The 22,010-nt window shown below is 42.7% G+C and overlaps 1 protein-coding gene and 1 long non-coding RNA gene across 4 annotated transcripts in view; one reads left to right on the forward strand and one right to left on the reverse strand.

Moving 5' to 3' along the window:
* Positions 1–14,682, forward strand: LOC114084396 (serum amyloid A-5 protein-like). 3 transcript variants are annotated; one of them, XM_071617130.1, is made up of 5 exons: positions 1–88; positions 1,214–1,352; positions 12,739–12,830; positions 13,956–14,094; positions 14,544–14,682. In XM_071617130.1, the coding sequence occupies exons 1-5, from the start codon at positions 1–3 to the stop codon at positions 14,680–14,682; spliced, it is 597 nt and encodes a 198-aa protein (XP_071473231.1). The 3 variants fall into 3 exon arrangements, with proteins under 3 accessions (XP_071473231.1, XP_027781298.1, XP_071473232.1); XM_027925497.1 differs by lacking the exons at positions 12,739–12,830; positions 13,956–14,094; positions 14,544–14,682 and adding an exon at positions 1,802–1,940; XM_071617131.1 differs by lacking the exons at positions 12,739–12,830; positions 13,956–14,094; positions 14,544–14,682 and adding an exon at positions 1,889–1,940.
* A 2,212-nt stretch (positions 14,683–16,894) lies between these two features.
* Positions 16,895–22,010, reverse strand: part of LOC139706871 (uncharacterized) — a 29,461-nt gene continuing 24,345 nt past the window's right edge. Inside the window, exon 4 of the long non-coding RNA XR_011708546.1 lies at positions 16,895–16,986. This is a non-coding gene — a long non-coding RNA (uncharacterized lncRNA). The remainder of the gene's footprint in view (positions 16,987–22,010) is intronic.

Below are 22,010 nucleotides of genomic sequence, written 5' to 3' on the forward strand. Positions count from 1 at the left end.
ATGAAGCTTCTCACAGGCCTGGTGTTTTGCTCTTTGGTCCTGGCAGTCAGTGGTGGGGTGTTTTCATTCGTGAGGGAAGCTGCTCAAGGTAAGGGTGGTGGAGAGATGGCTCTAGGGTTTACTTGGAGCACTCTGAAGGCCTGGAGCCAGTCTTATGTTGTGCTATCTTGTGTGGCAGGATGCCCCAGGTACACTGAGGAGCATTTCTTTAAAGGGACTGAAAAAAGCAGGTGGCAGAGTAGAGGTTTCCAATGAGCTATATATGAAGCCAATTTAGCCCAGTTGATGTGTCTGCTCACCACTTCCTAAAATTCCATTGTCAACAATGTCAGGCACACGTGAAATCACCTGGAGTTTAAACCCTGTGGATGCTTGGATTTTCTTCCTCCTCATATAGTCTGAGGAATTGGGCAGGGTTGTGTTCTGGGTGTCAGGACTTTCAGTATCTCCCCAGGTGATCAAAACAGGCCAACCCAGGTGAGAACCATTACACTAGGGTTTCCTCAAGCAACCACAGCATCAGTGCACTTCACTGAGCTTGCCAGAGGCACTCATGTCACAGTGATGTGCATTTAGGGTACAGAAACACATTTTCCTTGGGAGTCAGGGCAGAAGTGCCTCATGTCTGCAGCCCACTCAGGCTTTCCCCTCCTGGATGCCCCCTCCCTCACTGCAATTTCTAATCACATGGAACTTCATTCTGGAACAGTGGTTCTGGACCCGGTGTAATGTGCTGGCCCAGGGGACATTTTCAATGTGTGGCAATGTCTTTGGTTGTCCCACTGGGCGAATTTGCTGCCAACATCTAGTGGCAGACCAGAGAGCTGGTGAATATCCTACAGGACTCAGGGCAGCCCTGAACAACAGAGAACCACGTGACCCAATTTTTTCAACAGTGCTGAAGGTGAGGAATCCTGTTTGACAATGACACCTCCCTTCTGTCCTTAAACATAGCACATCTAAGTATGGTGAAGCTCACCCCAGCACAGTGGACCACCAAAGACAAACAGGTGTGGCCCCTAACAACTCTCACTAGAGTGACTTGCAGAAGCCAGCTAGGAATAGAGACGATTCCACTCAACCCATGATATCTATGGGTGCAAAAATCACAGATGAAATTTTGAATATATTAATTCCTGGATCCCCCTTGAAGGTGTTGTCACGATCTTTATGTATACTTGATATCCCTTTTGTCTTTTCTTTTCCAATTCAGGAAGTTGGGACATGTGGAGAGCCTACCAGGACATGAAAGAAGCAAATTTCATAGGTGCAGACAAATACTTCCATGCCCGAGGGAACTATGACGCTGCCCGAAGGGGACCTGGGGGTGCCTGGGCTGCTGAAGTGATCAGGTAAGGCAGGTTCCTGTGGATGCCAGGCCTGGGTGAGCAGAGCTTGACTGCCCTGGGGATCAGGAGGGAATGAGCCTGGCAGCAGTTTTCTGTGAGGCTTGAGTCTTCCTTATGTCCTCTCTGCCTAGCCCTCCACCATGGTCAGTGCAGGGCCTGGGCCATTGACAGAGCCAGAGATGGCTGAGGTTATGTGTGCCAACTCAGAACTAGAGAAAGGGAGGGCCACAGAGTGATCCCTAACCCTCCCTCCCTGGTGCTGTTCATCCAGGTTCAGGGTGAGGAGCCAGGCTGAGTAGGGCTGTGCCAGGCAAGGGTGGTATCTCAGCCCCTCTTCCTTGATCTTCCTGGGCTCCCCTCAGATCCATCCCCTGGACAGCAGAGAATTGGGAGGGTAGCCTGGGGTTTATCAGCCTTCTGAAGAATCTCCTTGCTGCCTTGCTTGATTTCAGTGATGCCAGAAATAACATTAAGAAATGTTTTGGCCGTGGACATGAGGACTCCCAGGCAGACCAGGAAGCCAACAGAGCGGGCAGGAGAGGAGAAGACCCTAATAAATACAGACCTAAAGGGCTGCCTGGTAAATACTGAGCTTCATCTTCATTTTGTCTCAGGAGACTGTCTGTGAGCCACCAAAGATTGGGATATGAAATCACTGCATTCTGTGTCCACATAAATGTGTGGATGGCCCATAGTTGTTGTTCAATAAATACATAAGAGATGGAAACTCTAGCAAGTGGGTGTTATATTTTGCATTGAGGGTGGGAAGTTTGGTACAAAGTGGTATACAATAAACACCAAGAAGACCCAGCCTGGACCTCAGGGTGTAGGGGATGTGATTTCAGTGGTCACACAACACAGACAGATACTGGCACTGAGCCTTCTCAGAATCAGACTCTCTCACTTGTCCAGGCCCCCGTGGTTAGCTGTTGCTATTTCCAGGCCTTTCCATGTCCAGACCACCTACTCCTGACAACTGTGTCCTGTCACCTTCTCTGCCCCCAGGGCCTTAGTCCTCAGTTCGTCTGCCTTTGGAGACATGGGGCATGGCTATGGGAAGGCTGGCTCTGTTATCCTGCCCCAGATACCACCATCTTGGTTTTCTGCTTAGTTTTTAGCAACATCTGCAAAGCCAATTATTCACCAATTTCTGTTCATTCTATCCAAGAAATACCTTCAGAGCAGTGTCTCCCACTCTATTTTTATTGCCTTATTTCAAGCCTAAATAAAGATGTAAGTGAACACCATTTGTGGTGTTGTATTTGTGAAGAACAGTCATGGTGGAAAAGATCTCCTTATCAGTCAGGTCCTGTAGGAGACAAACCAGGCAGAGATTTGAAAAGGGAAATTTTAATACTAGGAATGCTTAATTATCAACAATAGTTACCACCATGGATAATAAATCAGGAGGGTATAAACTTTGTATGATCCTCCCTAGAGGTAGACATTTGGTTCTCCTAGGCAAATCTATAGCCCATTACATGGAGAGAATGTTTTGTTGGGTGCCATAGTCAAAGCTGAGAAACAGGAACTCTATAGAGATAGCAATGGAACTTGATAGCATGCTGTCCAGGAGCCACTGTGCTCACTGGGAATGTGGGGTGAGGGAGCTATAAACCTGCTCAGAAGCTGTTCTCATGGGAGTAGCAGAAAGCATGCTACTGATCTCTCTGGAAAGCCAGCTGTGGAAGGGATGGATTTCTGAGTGAGTTGTATGCTCTCCACTTCATGTGCTGAAGCCTTTTTCCCAGAGTGGCTTTATTTGGATTTGAACCGATAGTCCTTATGAGTGAAGACAACAAAGAGCCTCTCTCTCTCTGAAACCCACAAGGTCACAGTAAGGAGGTACATGTTTGTAAGCCAGGAAGCGCACAGTCACCAGGTGCTCAATTAGCGTGTACCTTCATCTAGAACATCCTGGTGTTCAGAATTTTGAAAAATAAATATCTGTGTGGAAGCCACCTGTGGTACCTTGTTATGGCAGCTCAGGCTAACAGAAGTGGAGTGCTGTTGAACACACTGAAAATCTAATTGAGGTGCCACAGAAATTGTTGAAACAACCACGTCCTTCAGGTTTCACTAAAACTCCCTGGGCTGAGTGTCACTGGGTGTGGCAGGGGAGGATCCTCACAGGAGCCTGGGAAGCCAAAGCAGGGTACCAGGAAGATCTTCATTTCCCCCTATTTCTCCATTGCCCTCTACTGACAGAGATTAGCATCCTGCACAGCTGGCCAGAGTGAGGTGTTTAAGGGTCCAGCTCCAGGACCACAGACAGTCAAGGAAATGTGGATATGGGGCTCAAAGTAAACAAATTGATTACAGGTCTCCATTTTTGCTTTGAAAGTGGAATGAAGGAGGACTCTTAAGGGTAGGAGATTGATGAGAAAGTGAGATTTATAAGCTAAAGTCATTAAATTAGTTGTCAATTTGATTAGTAGGGAAGCTGTTGCTATAGTAAATCCCAAGAGAACTTTCTCATATAGTTCTTATCTGAAAGCACTAGTAGACATGGAGGTAAAGGAGATTTGGGATATTTGAGGGTGAGTTTATTTCACAATAAGACATGGGCAAGATCAACATGACAGTATGGATATTGACATCAGACTGGCTGGTGAGAGCAGTCTCAAGGCATTTTATCTTAGGGTTCCGGGAGGGTCAAGTTTGAAGGTGTTAAAAATTGTCAAAAGTATGGGGTGAAGGTGGGAGTTCATAACCCACTTGAATCAAAGTGTGGAATATGATATGTCAAGAAATTTGTAATGTTTTGAACAACCCACAATAAAAATTAAAAAAAAAAAAAAATTGTCAAAAGACAGTAATGCTCAGGACAGCACTGTAGATCCGTTGTAGAGCGATTGCCGAGCACATGTAAGGCACTGATTTTGATCCGCAGCACTACATAAAGAAAATAAAATAAAAGTATTATGTCCACGTACAACTAAAAAGTTTTTTTTAAAGGAGTATAATGCTGATATGTGGATGTGCATAAGTCGATTATTTGTTGCAGTATTTAAATAGATTTGGAAGCAGTAGGGCAGCAGCAAAAGAAGAATAAGAGAAAGAATGACTTTTATATCCAAGTAAGGTAAACTATTCAATCTTCTGTAGGTATGTAAAACTTCCTAATTAGTATATTATTACTAAAAATAATACACGGGAATGAAACTTGGGTACAGAAATTCATTCACCAATTTGTAATGGATCACCTTGTCATGGGAGAAGAGGTGACTCCTGAGTAGGGTCTGAGAAGCTCCCAGAGGGAAAGGGAAATTCAACTCAGGACCAGTGGGGATCTTGGCATGCATAAGGGAATAGCATTTCAGACTGAGCCACAGACAAAGGCATAGACAGGTTTATTTAGGAAGTAGGTGCACACTCAAGGGAAAATGTGGGCTATCTCAGGAGGGCGAAGTCCCTCCTTGGGTTGGGAAGATCCGACATTTATAGAGGAGCTGTAGTTTGGGACCAGTCTGGAGATAGAGCCAGTGTAGTACTGAGCCATGTACAGGAAAAAGTAGTCAACGGAACAAAAATCTCCAAGTAAGTCCTGAGTGCGTATGATAATTTAGTACATAATAAAGACTGTATATCAAAGTAGTAATAAGGGAGGGGTTATTCAATGAATGGGATTGGGATAATCAGGTGATCATCTTAATGATGTAAAGTTGAAAACATATTTTGTTATGTTAAGACAGGTTCTAAATGTACTTCATATTTACAAAATAATGCAAATGTTATCAATTTTTTAAAATTTAAAAGTAATGAATACAAGAGGTAGTGAGGGGAAAGGGAAAAATAATACAAGTGGGACAAATGAATGACACTAGAGGGGGTAGAGAGAGAAGAGGGGAGGGGAGGGGAGGGGAGGGGGGATAGTAGAGGATAGGAAAGGCAGCAGAACACAACAGACACTAGTATGGCAATATGTAAATCAATGGATGTGTAACTGATGTGATTCTGCAATCTGTGTATGGGGTAAAAATGGGAGTTCATAACCCACTTGAATCAAAGTGTGAAATATGATATATCAAGAACTATGTAATGTTTTGAACAACCAACAATAAAAAAAATAAAAATAAAAGTAATGAATAGTTACAAAATAATGAAAATATTGTAGCAACAATAAAATCTGCAGCACCCATGGAACATGAAGTGGGGAAAGTCAAACTATACCACAAAATTTAGAGGGCACTAACGAAAATATCAATAAAGAATATATAGAATTACTTTGCATACTGAATCACCACATGAAAATATAAACGGAAGCTGGAAAAAATAATTGTAACTCATATCAAAGAAAAAGGGCTAATTTTTCCTTGTATAAAAAATTCTTGGTGTCTGGGGTGTGGCTCAGCAGTAAAGTGCTTGCCTCCACGTGTGAGGCACTTGGTTCAATCCTCAGCACCACATAAAAGTAAATAAAATAAAAATACTGCATTCATGTACAACTAAAAAATATTTTTTAAAAAATTCTTGCAAAATAATAAATAAACACACCAAGCACCAATATGAAAAATACCATTTTGAAAAGAAGATATCATTGTATAATTCCTAAAAAATACAAATGGCTCTTTTTAAAATTTTTTAAATATTTCTTTTTTATTTGTTCTAAGTAGTTATACCTGACAGTAGAAGCAAATGTCTCTTAAACATAGGGGAGGATGTGAAATCAAGCTCATAATAAGAGAAATAAAAAACTAAAATTACACTGAGCTATATTTTATCTACCAAAATTTCAAACATCAAAAGGTTTGATAGTATACTATGTAAGAGAAAGTGTGGAACTAGGCATTCTCACGCATTTTGGTGAGAGTGCAGATTTATAGAGACCTCATGGAAGGTAATTTGTGACCTACATAAAAGTTTTTAAAGTCTCCTATCTTTTCACCAGGTCACTTACTTAAAAATTTATTCTAGAGAATATTTGTACATGTTCCAGAGATGTATAAACAATAAATGAAGTATAAGCCTGTTTTGTTTACAATAGCAATATATGAGTAACACTCACAGCGGCCATCAATATTGTATTGTGTAATAATGGTCTATTCAAACAGCGTAATCATGTGCTGCTGTTAAAAACAAACAAATAAATAACACAAAACTGATATGGAAGGATTTCCAAGATATATTAAATTTTTAAAATATAAGTAATATATGTTGGTATGAAAACGAAGTATCTATCTATCATCTATCTTGAATCAACTACCTAGAAGACCCTTACCCTTGATCTTCCTGCTGTATGCCCTTTCTTCCTCTGTTTTGCCAGATCATTACTTCATCTCTTGGCTGGTAGAGTAGCTGGAGACTGTTGTTCTTTAGGGAGAATACAATCATAGGATCCTTGGTGAAACCTTACTTTTTCTTTAATCAAATTTTTGTACACATAATCTTTCTTGTTTATTGATCGGAATCTTACAGGTTTTATCATCAAATAAGTGTGAGATTTCTCTTATATATTTATAATCATTATCCCCCAATTATAAGACTCATTTTTATGAAGACACAGCCTGGATTTGATGCCCATTTTCTGCCCAACATGTCATGGAGTGGCTGTCCCATAGAAGGCACTCACTAACTGGTGCATGAATAGACAAAGTCATGCTCATAGAATAATAGAAGTGAAAAACTCTTACCACCTAGCAATGTGATAACCACAATAACACTGTACTCCAGGTTATTAGTCACATGTTTGTGTAATGCTGTTGTAAACAAACCTACAACACTGCCAGTTACATAAAAGTATTACACCAAAAGTTCTGTATGCATATAATAGTAGATGATGATAATAAATGACTATGTTACTGTTTATGTATTTACTATGTCACACTATTATGGGGGGGGTACTGAGGATGAAATTAGAACCCAAGGGCAATTAACCACAGAGCTACGAACCAGACGTTTTTTTTTTTTTTTTCTTTTAATTTTGAGACAGAGTCTCTCTAAGTTTCTTAAGACTTCTCACTAAGTTGCTGACCTTGGCCTTGAACTTGTGATCCTGCTGCCTCGGCCTCCTAAGTCACTGGGATGACAGGCATGAGCCACCAAGCCTGACTCTACCCCACATTTTATTGGTATTTCCTAGTCTACACTATGACTTCTTCTTAGTAAAAGAAAGCCTTGCTGTAGAACACTATGCCCTGTGCTGCCAGCAGCAGTCTCATACATTTGTATCCACTGTGTGTCCTGATGGAGTCAAGAGGCCACATGGACTGACTGACCTTCACTCGAAGATGTCCACTCAACAGCATGATAGCCTCATGCATCAGTCAGAACACATCCCTGCCTTTAAGTGATGCATGATTGAACTTGTGAAATTCTGAAGACCCAGAGTAACATGAGCTTCCCACTACCTAGAAACATAGACACCATTTGATGTCCAACTTCCTAGGTGGCCTTTCACTAAAGAATCATTTCTTTGACCAAATGTCATCTGCACTTCTCGAGTATGTGGAAACCCCCGCCCCCACGTCAGTATGGCAGAGCAGAAGTCACACCAGTTCTGTCTGAGCCCAAGACATGGCTCTTTACTTCAATGCCAAGCTGCTTCCAAGTCCAGGTGGCCAGATTTGAGGATCTTTGCTAGGAGGGAACCCAATGGCACAGCCTCTACTGGATAGGTATTGGGGTGTTTAGTAATGGAACTTTGTGGTAGAAGCATGGCAAGACAGCAAGGGGACAATGTTCAGGTGTTGGCTGCCAGAGCTGATATTGCTGTGCCCTATGGCATTCTTCCAATCCAAACCACTCAACCTGTGATTTACCATAATCCACCCCTCCTCTTGTCAAGGGGTTTACAAATTCCAAGAAAGGAACATTTGGGATGTTCTGGAGGCAAAGAACTAGAGTAGGAAGAGCATAAGCCACAGGGCGGAATGTGTCCTGGGTGCCGGTCCTTGAAAGGTTCCCTTAGATGCTCTAAAGCTTCCCTTCAGAAAGGGTTTACAGGCAGATTCATCTTTAGTTGTAATTTTTGATTTTGTTAGAAGGGATTGAACCCAAGGGCATTGTGCCTCTGAGGTATACCCCCAGACCTTTTTATTTACAGAGAGGTTCTCAATGAGTTGCCTATGTTGACCGCTTATTTGTGATGCTCCTGCTTCAGCCTCCTGAGGCTCTGTGATTTCAGGCATATGCCCCAGAGCTCAGCTCATTCATCTTTATGAGTAACAGAAAGTCATTCCTAGGACATGTGCCTATATGACAGAGGAACAAAGTGTTTGTGACTCCATGAGTTCACAGAAAAACGGAGCACCCTTCCTCGGGGGAGACTCCTCTGTCTAGGTCTCAAAAAGCAGACCTGGCCTAGGAGACCTATTGCATCCACATTTATAGGCTGTGCTCAGCTCTAAGAGCAAACTTCCTACTCATAGATGCTTCCTGTTGCACACATGTTGGAACCTTAGCTCTTATCTACCTTTCACTCACCATGATTTATCTACCCTCCTCCCAGTGCCCTCCATCTGTCCAGAACTTCTGTGAATAGTAGTATTAGCCCCTGTGGGAGGAGATTTGGAGGGCATCCCCAGGGCTTCATTGTGCAGTCCATGTGGGCCTCTGGGGAGGTCCTTCTGCTGGCTCCTAAGAATCTGCCCTCCTTTGCACAACACCCCACACTCAGCACCAGAGCAAGAAAGAACCCCATCTTCTGTTGCTGGCCCATGTGCTAAGCCACTGTTGCCTTTATCTCTCCCAGCCTGACCTGCTTTCCCTGCACAAAAATAGTTTCTCTCTGGGTCAATCTCCATCCTTCTCTTCCCCTTTTGCCTTCTGGTGAGCTGTAGCCAGAAATCTGTTCTGCCTACTTCATTCACCATTGCAACAACCTAAAACCACCCTATCTCTGTGGATCACACTTTATGTTCATCCTCACCCATGGGGTGCTCCTCTTGCAGTTCCTTTTAAAGTGGAACAGTAGGATCTATGTCCTTTTGGTCCCACTGCTATTTCTCCTTTCTTTACCTCCCCATCTCCCACAGATCCTCTTTGGCCTGTGCTATTTTGAGTCTGTGCCACATTATTTATCACTCTCTTTCCCAACAAAGCAATGTTCTCTGTACAAGTTACCTATAAAACAGGGAAAATTTCAAACACAGATACTATTGAAGACCACTCAAAGTTGCTGACCAGCACCTCCAACATTCTGGCCCAGGAATTTGTTTTCTTAAAACACCCACCAGGGCTGGGGATATGGCTTAGTGGTAGATTTCTTACCTAACATGTATGAGGCCCTGGGTTCAATCCCTAGCATCACAAGAAACAGCAACAAAACTCCCTAGCCGATCCTTCTGGTGTAATTAATACATAAATATTGTAATCCATTCAACTATGTAATCACAAACACAATCTTACATTGTCAGAACCTGGGTAATTGAAAGTAAGTGCATTAGAAACAGATGTTCATTTTACAAGAGTGTGTTCCAAAGTGTGTTCCAAAAAGCATCATCTAGCTCTGAGACAGGATCTTGCTAAGTTGCTTAGGCCCTCATTGGTTGCTAAGGCTGGCTTTGAACTTCCAATTTCTCCTGGGATTATAGGCATGCATCACCACACTGGCCCATGGACAAACTTTCCATGGTCAAATAGGGATGGCTGTCACTCAGGTCTTTGAATCTGAAACATATATGATGTAAAGGAAAAAGAAAATCTTGACATATCTCTCTTCTCCCATATGCTAGATATATTATTCAATTAAGAATGTGTCTAGAAGGGATTAAGCAGAGTTTTACTCAACAATAAAAAAGAATGAACATATGACATTTTCCACTAAATGGGTGAAAGGACTTAGAGATCATTGTGCAAAGTAAAATAAGACAGACTCAGAAAATCTAAAGTCTAATGTTTTCTCTCATATGGAGATGCTAGAGGAAAGTAAGGGAACAAAGGAGGGAGATCAGATCTCAGGAGGATAGAGGGAATATCATTGGAGTACAGGAAGGAGATTGAGGGGGGAGGGAAGATGAATGGAAAAGGAAGGAAATGCAGAATTTTGAGGGCCACAGCCGAGTCGGGATGACGCATGGCATTTTTGCCAGAAGTAGTGGTTGAGAGGCGATGCCAGCAAGCCATTAAGATGATGACTTTTGAGTTCTCTAGGAGTTCCCCTTGAGTTCAGGTTGAGCTCTCCCGGGGATTCCTGAAGAGTTCTCATTGGTTGGGGAAGTGTCGGAGGAGGGATTTCTGGTTGGTGGTTGCTGGAGGAGCCTGGTAGGTGGCATTCGGGAGAGTTCCCGGGAGCATGTGTAGAGTGTGCTGCTGGAGTTCAAAAATAAAGTTTGTTCCTCTTGAGTGGCTCCTGATTTGTGCCCAGCCAGACTGCGGCAAGAATTAATTTGACAGAATTATTCACAGAGAGCGGCTGGGGTTTAGCTCAGTGGTAGAGCACTTGCCTAGCAGGTGTGGGGCCCTGGGTTCTATTCCCAGCACCACATAAAACTACGTAAACAAAATAAAGGTATTGTGTCCATGAACAACTAAAAATATTTTTTAAAAAATTTACAGAAAATTCCACCTCATGGGTATCTATAAAGCACCAATTAAAAAAATAAATAGAAGAAACACCAATGGAGTAGAGGAAGGGGAAGAACCAGGAGGCACTGGGGACTGAAATGGAGTAAATTCAATTCAATTCATGTATTATTATGTCAAAATGAATCCAACTATTATGTGTAACTATAACACACAAAAAACATTTTTAAAAAGAGTGTAAGAGTCTGTAATCCTTTTTATGAGTAAAAAATGAGAATATAACTGTTGACTAAAAAAGCAAGAGGTTTGAGTGACGAGTAGCCCTTGCTGCTCCAAGTAGCATCCAGCAAAAGGAAGGGGTAACAATCAATTTCATTTGGTTTCAGGCACAGAATCAGACTTTCTCTTTAACTCAATTTAGAGAGTTTTGTAAATGATATTCCTTTCTTTAGGCTGAACTATGGTGCCCAGAATTCTCTTTCTAGAATGTTTCGGTTAAGGTAAGTAATGAGAGGTTTTCTCTTGAGAGCTGGTGACTGTTCACATACATACAAGCCTTAGCCTTGCTGAGCTCTTGTGGGAGCCTTGGAACTCATTTCCAGCACCAGCTCCTGCAGAGCAGGGCTTACTTGGCTGAGATTCACAGTGAAAGAGGCCAGATAGTGACACTCTCACCCTGCAAAACCCACAGGGTAATATAGCTCAAAGTGCTCTCCCCAACTTTCACCTGCCTGGATGCTTAACCCTTCCCAGTTGGGCTCCCATTTTCCCACTGCAGATTTTACCTTCATAATGCTTTATTATAAGCTTCATAAATTACACTTTAGCTCCTTACACCCAGAAGCTTTCCTCCCACTATGTGGGTCTCTAGGATTTACATTTTCTAATTCGCTAAATCAGCTGAGCAGGCATTTTCTATGCCTTTGAGAGCTTAGATACACCTGAGGTGTGTGGGGCTAGCCTGCCAGTTTTGTAGCTCAAAGACTTTAAATAGAAACCCAGCAGGACTTAACTGTTGAAGCATCTGCCCTCTGGCCCAGCAGGCCCCTTCCTGAGTCAGTGACTTGGAAAGCAAGATCCTGGCTGCAGGAGTCCCTCTTGCTCCTCACCTCACAGCACACTGGGGCACCATCTTAGTGCTCTTTCCCTGCCCCTCCATCGCCTCATCTCCATTACCTCTTCTCCCTCAGAGCTAAGCAGCAGAGCTGCTCACCTGACTCATGGAGCTGCCAAATGCAGAGCAAAGCTCTGTTGTGTCTTCAAATTGCACAACTGAGGAAAATGACCCATGGATGAAGAACACCTAGAGTCCAGTAAGATTTCTATTGCAGATTTTTACAGGAAATGACCTGCAGAGACTTTCCAGGAATGCAGGTTGGCTCTCCCTCCCTGCCCATGACCTCAGAGGGGAATGCTCAGGATAAATAGCAGCCTTCTCTCCCTGTCCTTCCGCGACCAGCAGATCCACCCAACAAGACGTCAGGTGATTGTCAAGTGCAAGGAGTGAGTTTTTAAACCTTTACTCTATTTTCTCTTTCCTATCAAGATGTGATTTTCTTTGAACGGAATGATCCCTTACATTTTTATTTATTTATTTATCTCATGTGTGGTGTGGATTGGGTTTAGGGGACCCATGGAGAATGCATTATAGCCTCCTCTAGAGTGGCAATCTGGTCCCAACTCCCCTATCCTCTGTTGGAGCCACCATGCTATTCTCTCAGACAGACTTGGATTCAGGGCTGATGGGGTCAGAGTGAAGGCTTTTGGTACCAAGTGAGTTCCTATTGCCAGATTTCCTAGAGGAACTACTAGCACTATAACGAGAACCAGTAGAAATGAAGAACTAGGCTCTCTTAGGATATAAATGTCAAAGGGAAAGGTGCCAGTCTCATCGGTGGCTGATTATGCCTCTCTTTCATTTCAGCACCATGAAGCTTCTCACAGGCCTGGTGTTTTGCTCTTTGGTCCTGGCAGTCAGTGGTGGGGTGTTTTCATTCGTGAGGGAAGCTGCTCAAGGTAAGGGTGGTGGAGAGATGGCTCTAGGGTTTACTTGGAGCACTCTGAAGGCCTGGAGCCAGTCTTATGTTGTGCTATCTTGTGTGGCAGGATGCCCCAGGTACACTGAGGAGCATTTCTTTAAAGGGACTGAAAAAAGCAGGTGGCAGAGTAGAGGTTTCCAATGAGCTATATATGAAGCCAATTTAGCCCAGTTGATGTGTCTGCTCACCACTTCCTAAAATTCCATTGTCAACAATGTCAGGCACACGTGAAATCACCTGGAGTTTAAACCCTGTGGATGCTTGGATTTTCTTCCTCCTCATATAGTCTGAGGAATTGGGCAGGGTTGTGTTCTGGGTGTCAGGACTTTCAGTATCTCCCCAGGTGATCAAAACAGGCCAACCCAGGTGAGAACCATTACACTAGGGTTTCCTCAAGCAACCACAGCATCAGTGCACTTCACTGAGCTTGCCAGAGGCACTCATGTCACAGTGATGTGCATTTAGGGTACAGAAACACATTTTCCTTGGGAGTCAGGGCAGAAGTGCCTCATGTCTGCAGCCCACTCAGGCTTTCCCCTCCTGGATGCCCCCTCCCTCACTGCAATTTCTAATCACATGGAACTTCATTCTGGAACAGTGGTTCTGGACCCGGTGTAATGTGCTGGCCCAGGGGACATTTTCAATGTGTGGCAATGTCTTTGGTTGTCCCACTGGGCGAATTTGCTGCCAACATCTAGTGGCAGACCAGAGAGCTGGTGAATATCCTACAGGACTCAGGGCAGCCCTGAACAACAGAGAACCACGTGACCCAATTTTTTCAACAGTGCTGAAGGTGAGGAATCCTGTTTGACAATGACACCTCCCTTCTGTCCTTAAACATAGCACATCTAAGTATGGTGAAGCTCACCCCAGCACAGTGGACCACCAAAGACAAACAGGTGTGGCCCCTAACAACTCTCACTAGAGTGACTTGCAGAAGCCAGCTAGGAATAGAGACGATTCCACTCAACCCATGATATCTATGGGTGCAAAAATCACAGATGAAATTTTGAATATATTAATTCCTGGATCCCCCTTGAAGGTGTTGTCACGATCTTTATGTATACTTGATATCCCTTTTGTCTTTTCTTTTCCAATTCAGGAAGTTGGGACATGTGGAGAGCCTACCAGGACATGAAAGAAGCAAATTTCATAGGTGCAGACAAATACTTCCATGCCCGAGGGAACTATGACGCTGCCCGAAGGGGACCTGGGGGTGCCTGGGCTGCTGAAGTGATCAGGTAAGGCAGGTTCCTGGGGATGCCAGGCCTGGGTGAGCAGAGCTTGACTGCCCTGGGGATCAGGAGGGAATGAGCCTGGCAGCAGTTTTCTGTGAGGCTTGAGTCTTCCTCCTGTCCTCTCTGCCTAGCCCTCCACCATGGTCAGTGCAGGGCCTGGGCCATTGACAGAGCCAGAGATGGCTGAGGATATGTGTGCCAACTCAGAACTAGAGAAAGGGAGGGCCACAGAGTGATCCCTAACCCTCCCTCCCTGGTGCTGTTCATCCAGGTTCAGGGTGAAGAGCCAGGTTGAGTAGGGCTGTGCCAGGCAAGGGTGGTATCTCAGCCCCTCTTCCTTGATCTTCCTGGGCTCCCCTCAGTGCCATCCCCTGGACAGCAGAGAATTGGGAGGGTAGTCTGGGGTTTATCAGCCTTCTGAGGAATCTCCTTGCTGTCTTGCTTGATTTCAGTGATGCCAGAGAGAACATTCAGGAATTTTTTGGCCGAGGACATGAGGACTCCCAGGCAGACCAGGAAGCCAACAGAGCGGGCAGGAGAGGAGAAGACCCTAATAAATACAGACCTAAAGGGCTGCCTGGTAAATACTGAGCTTCATCTTCATTTTGTCTCAGGAGACTGACTGTGAGCCACCAAAGATTGGGATATGAAATCACTGCATTCTGTGTCCACATAAATGTGTGGATGGCCCATAGTTGTTGTTCAATAAATACATAAGAGATGGAAACTCTAGCAAGTGGGTGTTATATTTTGCATTGAGGGTGGGAAGTTTGGTACAAAGTGGTATACAATAAACACCAAGAAGACCCAGCCTGGACCTCAGGGTGTAGGGGATGTGATTTCAGTGGTCACACAACACAGACAGATACTGGCACTGAGCCTTCTCAGAATCAGACTCTCTCACTTGTCCAGGCCCCCGTGGTTAGCTGTTGCTATTTCCAGGCCTTTCCATGTCCAGACCACCTACTCCTGACAACTGTGTCCTGTCACCTTCTCTGCCCCCAGGGCCTTAGTCCTCAGTTCGTCTGCCTTTGGAGACATGGGGCATGGCTATGGGAAGGCTGGCTCTGTTATCCTGCCCCAGATACCACCATCTTGGTTTTCTGCTTAGTTTTTAGCAACATCTGCAAAGCCAATTATTCACCAATTTCTGTTCATTCTATCCAAGAAATACCTTCAGAGCAGTGTCTCCCACTCTATTTTTATTGCCTTATTTCAAGCCTAAATAAAGATGTAAGTGAACACCATTTGTGGTGTTGTATTTGTGAAGAACAGTCATGGTGGAAAAGATCTCCTTATCAGTCAGGTCCTGTAGGAGACAAACCAGGCAGAGATTTGAAAAGGGAAATTTTAATACTAGGAATGCTTAATTATCAACAATAGTTACCACCATGGATAATAAATCAGGAGGGTATAAACTTTGTATGATCCTCCCTAGAGGTAGACATTTGGTTCTCCTAGGCAAATCTATAGCCCATTACATGGAGAGAATGTTTTGTTGGGTGCCATAGTCAAAGCTGAGAAACAGGAACTCTATAGAGATAGCAATGGAACTTGATAGCATGCTGTCCAGGAGCCACTGTGCTCACTGGGAATGTGGGGTGAGGGAGCTATAAACCTGCTCAGAAGCTGTTCTCATGGGAGTAGCAGAAAGCATGCTACTGATCTCTCTGGAAAGCCAGCTGTGGAAGGGATGGATTTCTGAGTGAGTTGTATGCTCTCCACTTCATGTGCTGAAGCCTTTTTCCCAGAGTGGCTTTATTTGGATTTGAACCGATAGTCCTTATGAGTGAAGACAACAAAGAGCCTCTCTCTCTCTGAAACCCACAAGGTCACAGTAAGGAGGTACATGTTTGTAAGCCAGGAAGCGCACAGTCACCAGGTGCTCAATTAGCGTGTACCTTCATCTAGAACATCCTGGTGTTCAGAATTTTGAAAAATAAATATCTGTGTGGAAGCCACCTGTGGTACCTTGTTATGGCAGCTCAGGCTAACAGAAGTGGAGTGCTGTTGAACACACTGAAAATCTAATTGAGGTGCCACAGAAATTGTTGAAACAACCACGTCCTTCAGGTTTCACTAAAACTCCCTGGGCTGAGTGTCACTGGGTGTGGCAGGGGAGGATCCTCACAGGAGCCTGGGAAGCCAAAGCAGGGTACCAGGAAGATCTTCATTTCCCCCTATTTCTCCATTGCCCTCTACTGACAGAGATTAGCATCCTGCACAGCTGGCCAGAGTGAGGTGTTTAAGGGTCCAGCTCCAGGACCACAGACAGTCAAGGAAATGTGGATATGGGGCTCAAAGTAAACAAATTGATTACAGGTCTCCATTTTTGCTTTGAAAGTGGAATGAAGGAGGACTCTTAAGGGTAGGAGATTGATGAGAAAGTGAGATTTATAAGCTAAAGTCATTAAATTAGTTGTCAATTTGATTAGTAGGGAAGCTGTTGCTATAGTAAATCCCAAGAGAACTTTCTCATATAGTTCTTATCTGAAAGCACTAGTAGACATGGAGGTAAAGGAGATTTGGGATATTTGAGGGTGAGTTTATTTCACAATAAGACATGGGCAAGATCAACATGACAGTATGGATATTGACATCAGACTGGCTGGTGAGAGCAGTCTCAAGGCATTTTATCTTAGGGTTCCGGGAGGGTCAAGTTTGAAGGTGTTAAAAATTGTCAAAAGTATGGGGTGAAGGTGGGAGTTCATAACCCACTTGAATCAAAGTGTGGAATATGATATGTCAAGAAATTTGTAATGTTTTGAACAACCCACAATAAAAATTAAAAAAAAAAAAAAATTGTCAAAAGACAGTAATGCTCAGGACAGCACTGTAGATCCGTTGTAGAGCGATTGCCGAGCACATGTAAGGCACTGATTTTGATCCGCAGCACTACATAAAGAAAATAAAATAAAAGTATTATGTCCACGTACAACTAAAAAGTTTTTTTTAAAGGAGTATAATGCTGATATGTGGATGTGCATAAGTCGATTATTTGTTGCAGTATTTAAATAGATTTGGAAGCAGTAGGGCAGCAGCAAAAGAAGAATAAGAGAAAGAATGACTTTTGTATCCAAGTAAGGTAAACTATTCAATCTTCTGTAGGTATGTAAAACTTCCTAATTAGTATATTATTACTAAAAATAATACACGGGAATGAAACTTGGGTACAGAAATTCATTCACCAATTTGTAATGGATCACCTTGTCATGGGAGAAGAGGTGACTCCTGAGTAGGGTCTGAGAAGCTCCCAGAGGGAAAGGGAAATTCAACTCAGGACCAGTGGGGATCTTGGCATGCATAAGGGAATAGCATTTCAGACTGAGCCACAGACAAAGGCATAGACAGGTTTATTTAGGAAGTAGGTGCACACTCAAGGGAAAATGTGGGCTATCTCAGGAGGGCGAAGTCCCTCCTTGGGTTGGGAAGATCCGACATTTATAGAGGAGCTGTAGTTTGGGACCAGTCTGGAGATAGAGCCAGTGTAGTACTGAGCCATGTACAGGAAAAAGTAGTCAACGGAACAAAAATCTCCAAGTAAGTCCTGAGTGCGTATGATAATTTAGTACATAATAAAGACTGTATATCAAAGTAGTAATAAGGGAGGGGTTATTCAATGAATGGGATTGGGATAATCAGGTGATCATCTTAATGATGTAAAGTTGAAAACATATTTTGTTATGTTAAGACAGGTTCTAAATGTACTTCATATTTACAAAATAATGCAAATGTTATCAATTTTTTAAAATTTAAAAGTAATGAATACAAGAGGTAGTGAGGGGAAAGGGAAAAATAATACAAGTGGGACAAATGAATGACACTAGAGGGGGTAGAGAGAGAAGAGGGGAGGGGAGGGGAGGGGAGGGGGGATAGTAGAGGATAGGAAAGGCAGCAGAACACAACAGACACTAGTATGGCAATATGTAAATCAATGGATGTGTAACTGATGTGATTCTGCAATCTGTGTATGGGGTAAAAATGGGAGTTCATAACCCACTTGAATCAAAGTGTGAAATATGATATATCAAGAACTATGTAATGTTTTGAACAACCAACAATAAAAAAAATAAAAATAAAAGTAATGAATAGTTACAAAATAATGAAAATATTGTAGCAACAATAAAATCTGCAGCACCCATGGAACATGAAGTGGGGAAAGTCAAACTATACCACAAAATTTAGAGGGCACTAACGAAAATATCAATAAAGAATATATAGAATTACTTTGCATACTGAATCACCACATGAAAATATAAATGGAAGCTGGAAAAAATAATTGTAACTCATATCAAAGAAAAAGGGCTAATTTTTCCTTGTATAAAAAATTCTTGGTGTCTGGGGTGTGGCTCAGCAGTAAAGTGCTTGCCTCCACGTGTGAGGCACTTGGTTCAATCCTCAGCACCACATAAAAGTAAATAAAATAAAAATACTGCATTCATGTACAACTAAAAAATATTTTTTAAAAAATTCTTGCAAAATAATAAATAAACACACCAAGCACCAATATGAAAAATACCATTTTGAAAAGAAGATATCATTGTATAATTCCTAAAAAATACAAATGGCTCTTTTTAAAATTTTTTAAATATTTCTTTTTTATTTGTTCTAAGTAGTTATACCTGACAGTAGAAGCAAATGTCTCTTAAACACAGGGGAGGATGTGAAATCAAGCTCATAATAAGAGAAATAAAAAACTAAAATTACACTGAGCTATATTTTATCTACCAAAATTTCAAACATCAAAAGGTTTGATAGTATACTATGTAAGAGAAAGTGTGGAACTAGGCATTCTCACGCATTTTGGTGAGAGTGCAGATTTATAGAGACCTCATGGAAGGTAATTTGTGACCTACATAAAAGTTTTTAAAGTCTCCTATCTTTTCACCAGGTCACTTACTTAAAAATTTATTCTAGAGAATATTTGTACATGTTCCAGAGATGTATAAACAATAAATGAAGTATAAGCCTGTTTTGTTTACAATAGCAATATATGAGTAACACTCACAGCGGCCATCAATATTGTATTGTGTAATAATGGTCTATTCAAACAGCGTAATCATGTGCTGCTGTTAAAAACAAACAAATAAATAACACAAAACTGATATGGAAGGATTTCCAAGATATATTAAATTTTTAAAATATAAGTAATATATGTTGGTATGAAAACGAAGTATCTATCTATCATCTATCTTGAATCAACTACCTAGAAGACCCTTACCCTTGATCTTCCTGCTGTATGCCCTTTCTTCCTCTGTTTTGCCAGATCATTACTTCATCTCTTGGCTGGTAGAGTAGCTGGAGACTGTTGTTCTTTAGGGAGAATACAATCATAGGATCCTTGGTGAAACCTTACTTTTTCTTTAATCAAATTTTTGTACACATAATCTTTCTTGTTTATTGATCGGAATCTTACAGGTTTTATCATCAAATAAGTGTGAGATTTCTCTTATATATTTATAATCATTATCCCCCAATTATAAGACTCATTTTTATGAAGACACAGCCTGGATTTGATGCCCATTTTCTGCCCAACATGTCATGGAGTGGCTGTCCCATAGAAGGCACTCACTAACTGGTGCATGAATAGACAAAGTCATGCTCATAGAATAATAGAAGTGAAAAACTCTTACCACCTAGCAATGTGATAACCACAATAACACTGTACTCCAGGTTATTAGTCACATGTTTGTGTAATGCTGTTGTAAACAAACCTACAACACTGCCAGTTACATAAAAGTATTACACCAAAAGTTCTGTATGCATATAATAGTAGATGATGATAATAAATGACTATGTTACTGTTTATGTATTTACTATGTCACACTATTATGGGGGGGGTACTGAGGATGAAATTAGAACCCAAGGGCAATTAACCACAGAGCTACGAACCAGACGTTTTTTTTTTTTTTTTCTTTTAATTTTGAGACAGAGTCTCTCTAAGTTTCTTAAGACTTCTCACTAAGTTGCTGACCTTGGCCTTGAACTTGTGATCCTGCTGCCTCGGCCTCCTAAGTCACTGGGATGACAGGCATGAGCCACCAAGCCTGACTCTACCCCACATTTTATTGGTATTTCCTAGTCTACACTATGACTTCTTCTTAGTAAAAGAAAGCCTTGCTGTAGAACACTATGCCCTGTGCTGCCAGCAGCAGTCTCATACATTTGTATCCACTGTGTGTCCTGATGGAGTCAAGAGGCCACATGGACTGACTGACCTTCACTCGAAGATGTCCACTCAACAGCATGATAGCCTCATGCATCAGTCAGAACACATCCCTGCCTTTAAGTGATGCATGATTGAACTTGTGAAATTCTGAAGACCCAGAGTAACATGAGCTTCCCACTACCTAGAAACATAGACACCATTTGATGTCCAACTTCCTAGGTGGCCTTTCACTAAAGAATCATTTCTTTGACCAAATGTCATCTGCACTTCTCGAGTATGTGGAAACCCCCGCCCCCACGTCAGTATGGCAGAGCAGAAGTCACACCAGTTCTGTCTGAGCCCAAGACATGGCTCTTTACTTCAATGCCAAGCTGCTTCCAAGTCCAGGTGGCCAGATTTGAGGATCTTTGCTAGGAGGGAACCCAATGGCACAGCCTCTACTGGATAGGTATTGGGGTGTTTAGTAATGGAACTTTGTGGTAGAAGCATGGCAAGACAGCAAGGGGACAATGTTCAGGTGTTGGCTGCCAGAGCTGATATTGCTGTGCCCTATGGCATTCTTCCAATCCAAACCACTCAACCTGTGATTTACCATAATCCACCCCTCCTCTTGTCAAGGGGTTTACAAATTCCAAGAAAGGAACATTTGGGATGTTCTGGAGGCAAAGAACTAGAGTAGGAAGAGCATAAGCCACAGGGCGGAATGTGTCCTGGGTGCCGGTCCTTGAAAGGTTCCCTTAGATGCTCTAAAGCTTCCCTTCAGAAAGGGTTTACAGGCAGATTCATCTTTAGTTGTAATTTTTGATTTTGTTAGAAGGGATTGAACCCAAGGGCATTGTGCCTCTGAGGTATACCCCCAGACCTTTTTATTTACAGAGAGGTTCTCAATGAGTTGCCTATGTTGACCGCTTATTTGTGATGCTCCTGCTTCAGCCTCCTGAGGCTCTGTGATTTCAGGCATATGCCCCAGAGCTCAGCTCATTCATCTTTATGAGTAACAGAAAGTCATTCCTAGGACATGTGCCTATATGACAGAGGAACAAAGTGTTTGTGACTCCATGAGTTCACAGAAAAACGGAGCACCCTTCCTCGGGGGAGACTCCTCTGTCTAGGTCTCAAAAAGCAGACCTGGCCTAGGAGACCTATTGCATCCACATTTATAGGCTGTGCTCAGCTCTAAGAGCAAACTTCCTACTCATAGATGCTTCCTGTTGCACACATGTTGGAACCTTAGCTCTTATCTACCTTTCACTCACCATGATTTATCTACCCTCCTCCCAGTGCCCTCCATCTGTCCAGAACTTCTGTGAATAGTAGTATTAGCCCCTGTGGGAGGAGATTTGGAGGGCATCCCCAGGGCTTCATTGTGCAGTCCATGTGGGCCTCTGGGGAGGTCCTTCTGCTGGCTCCTAAGAATCTGCCCTCCTTTGCACAACACCCCACACTCAGCACCAGAGCAAGAAAGAACCCCATCTTCTGTTGCTGGCCCATGTGCTAAGCCACTGTTGCCTTTATCTCTCCCAGCCTGACCTGCTTTCCCTGCACAAAAATAGTTTCTCTCTGGGTCAATCTCCATCCTTCTCTTCCCCTTTTGCCTTCTGGTGAGCTGTAGCCAGAAATCTGTTCTGCCTACTTCATTCACCATTGCAACAACCTAAAACCACCCTATCTCTGTGGATCACACTTTATGTTCATCCTCACCCATGGGGTGCTCCTCTTGCAGTTCCTTTTAAAGTGGAACAGTAGGATC

This window comes from Marmota flaviventris, chromosome 9 (genome assembly GCF_047511675.1).
Source record: "Marmota flaviventris isolate mMarFla1 chromosome 9, mMarFla1.hap1, whole genome shotgun sequence".
Lineage (NCBI taxonomy): Eukaryota > Metazoa > Chordata > Mammalia > Rodentia > Sciuridae > Marmota > Marmota flaviventris.

What these genes read in the sequence shown, in the direction of transcription:
- LOC114084396 (XM_071617130.1), top strand. Translation starts at nt 1, where the DNA reads ATGAAGCTTCTCACAGGCCTGGTGTTTTGCTCTTTGGTCCTGGCAGTC. An exon ending in CGTGAGGGAAGCTGCTCAAG is followed by an intron (nt 89 to 1,213) that starts GTAAGGGTGGTG and finishes TTTCCAATTCAG; the next exon opens with GAAGTTGGGACATGTGGAGA. An exon ending in TGGGCTGCTGAAGTGATCAG is followed by an intron (nt 14,095 to 14,543) that starts GTAAGGCAGGTT and finishes GCTTGATTTCAG; the next exon opens with TGATGCCAGAGAGAACATTC.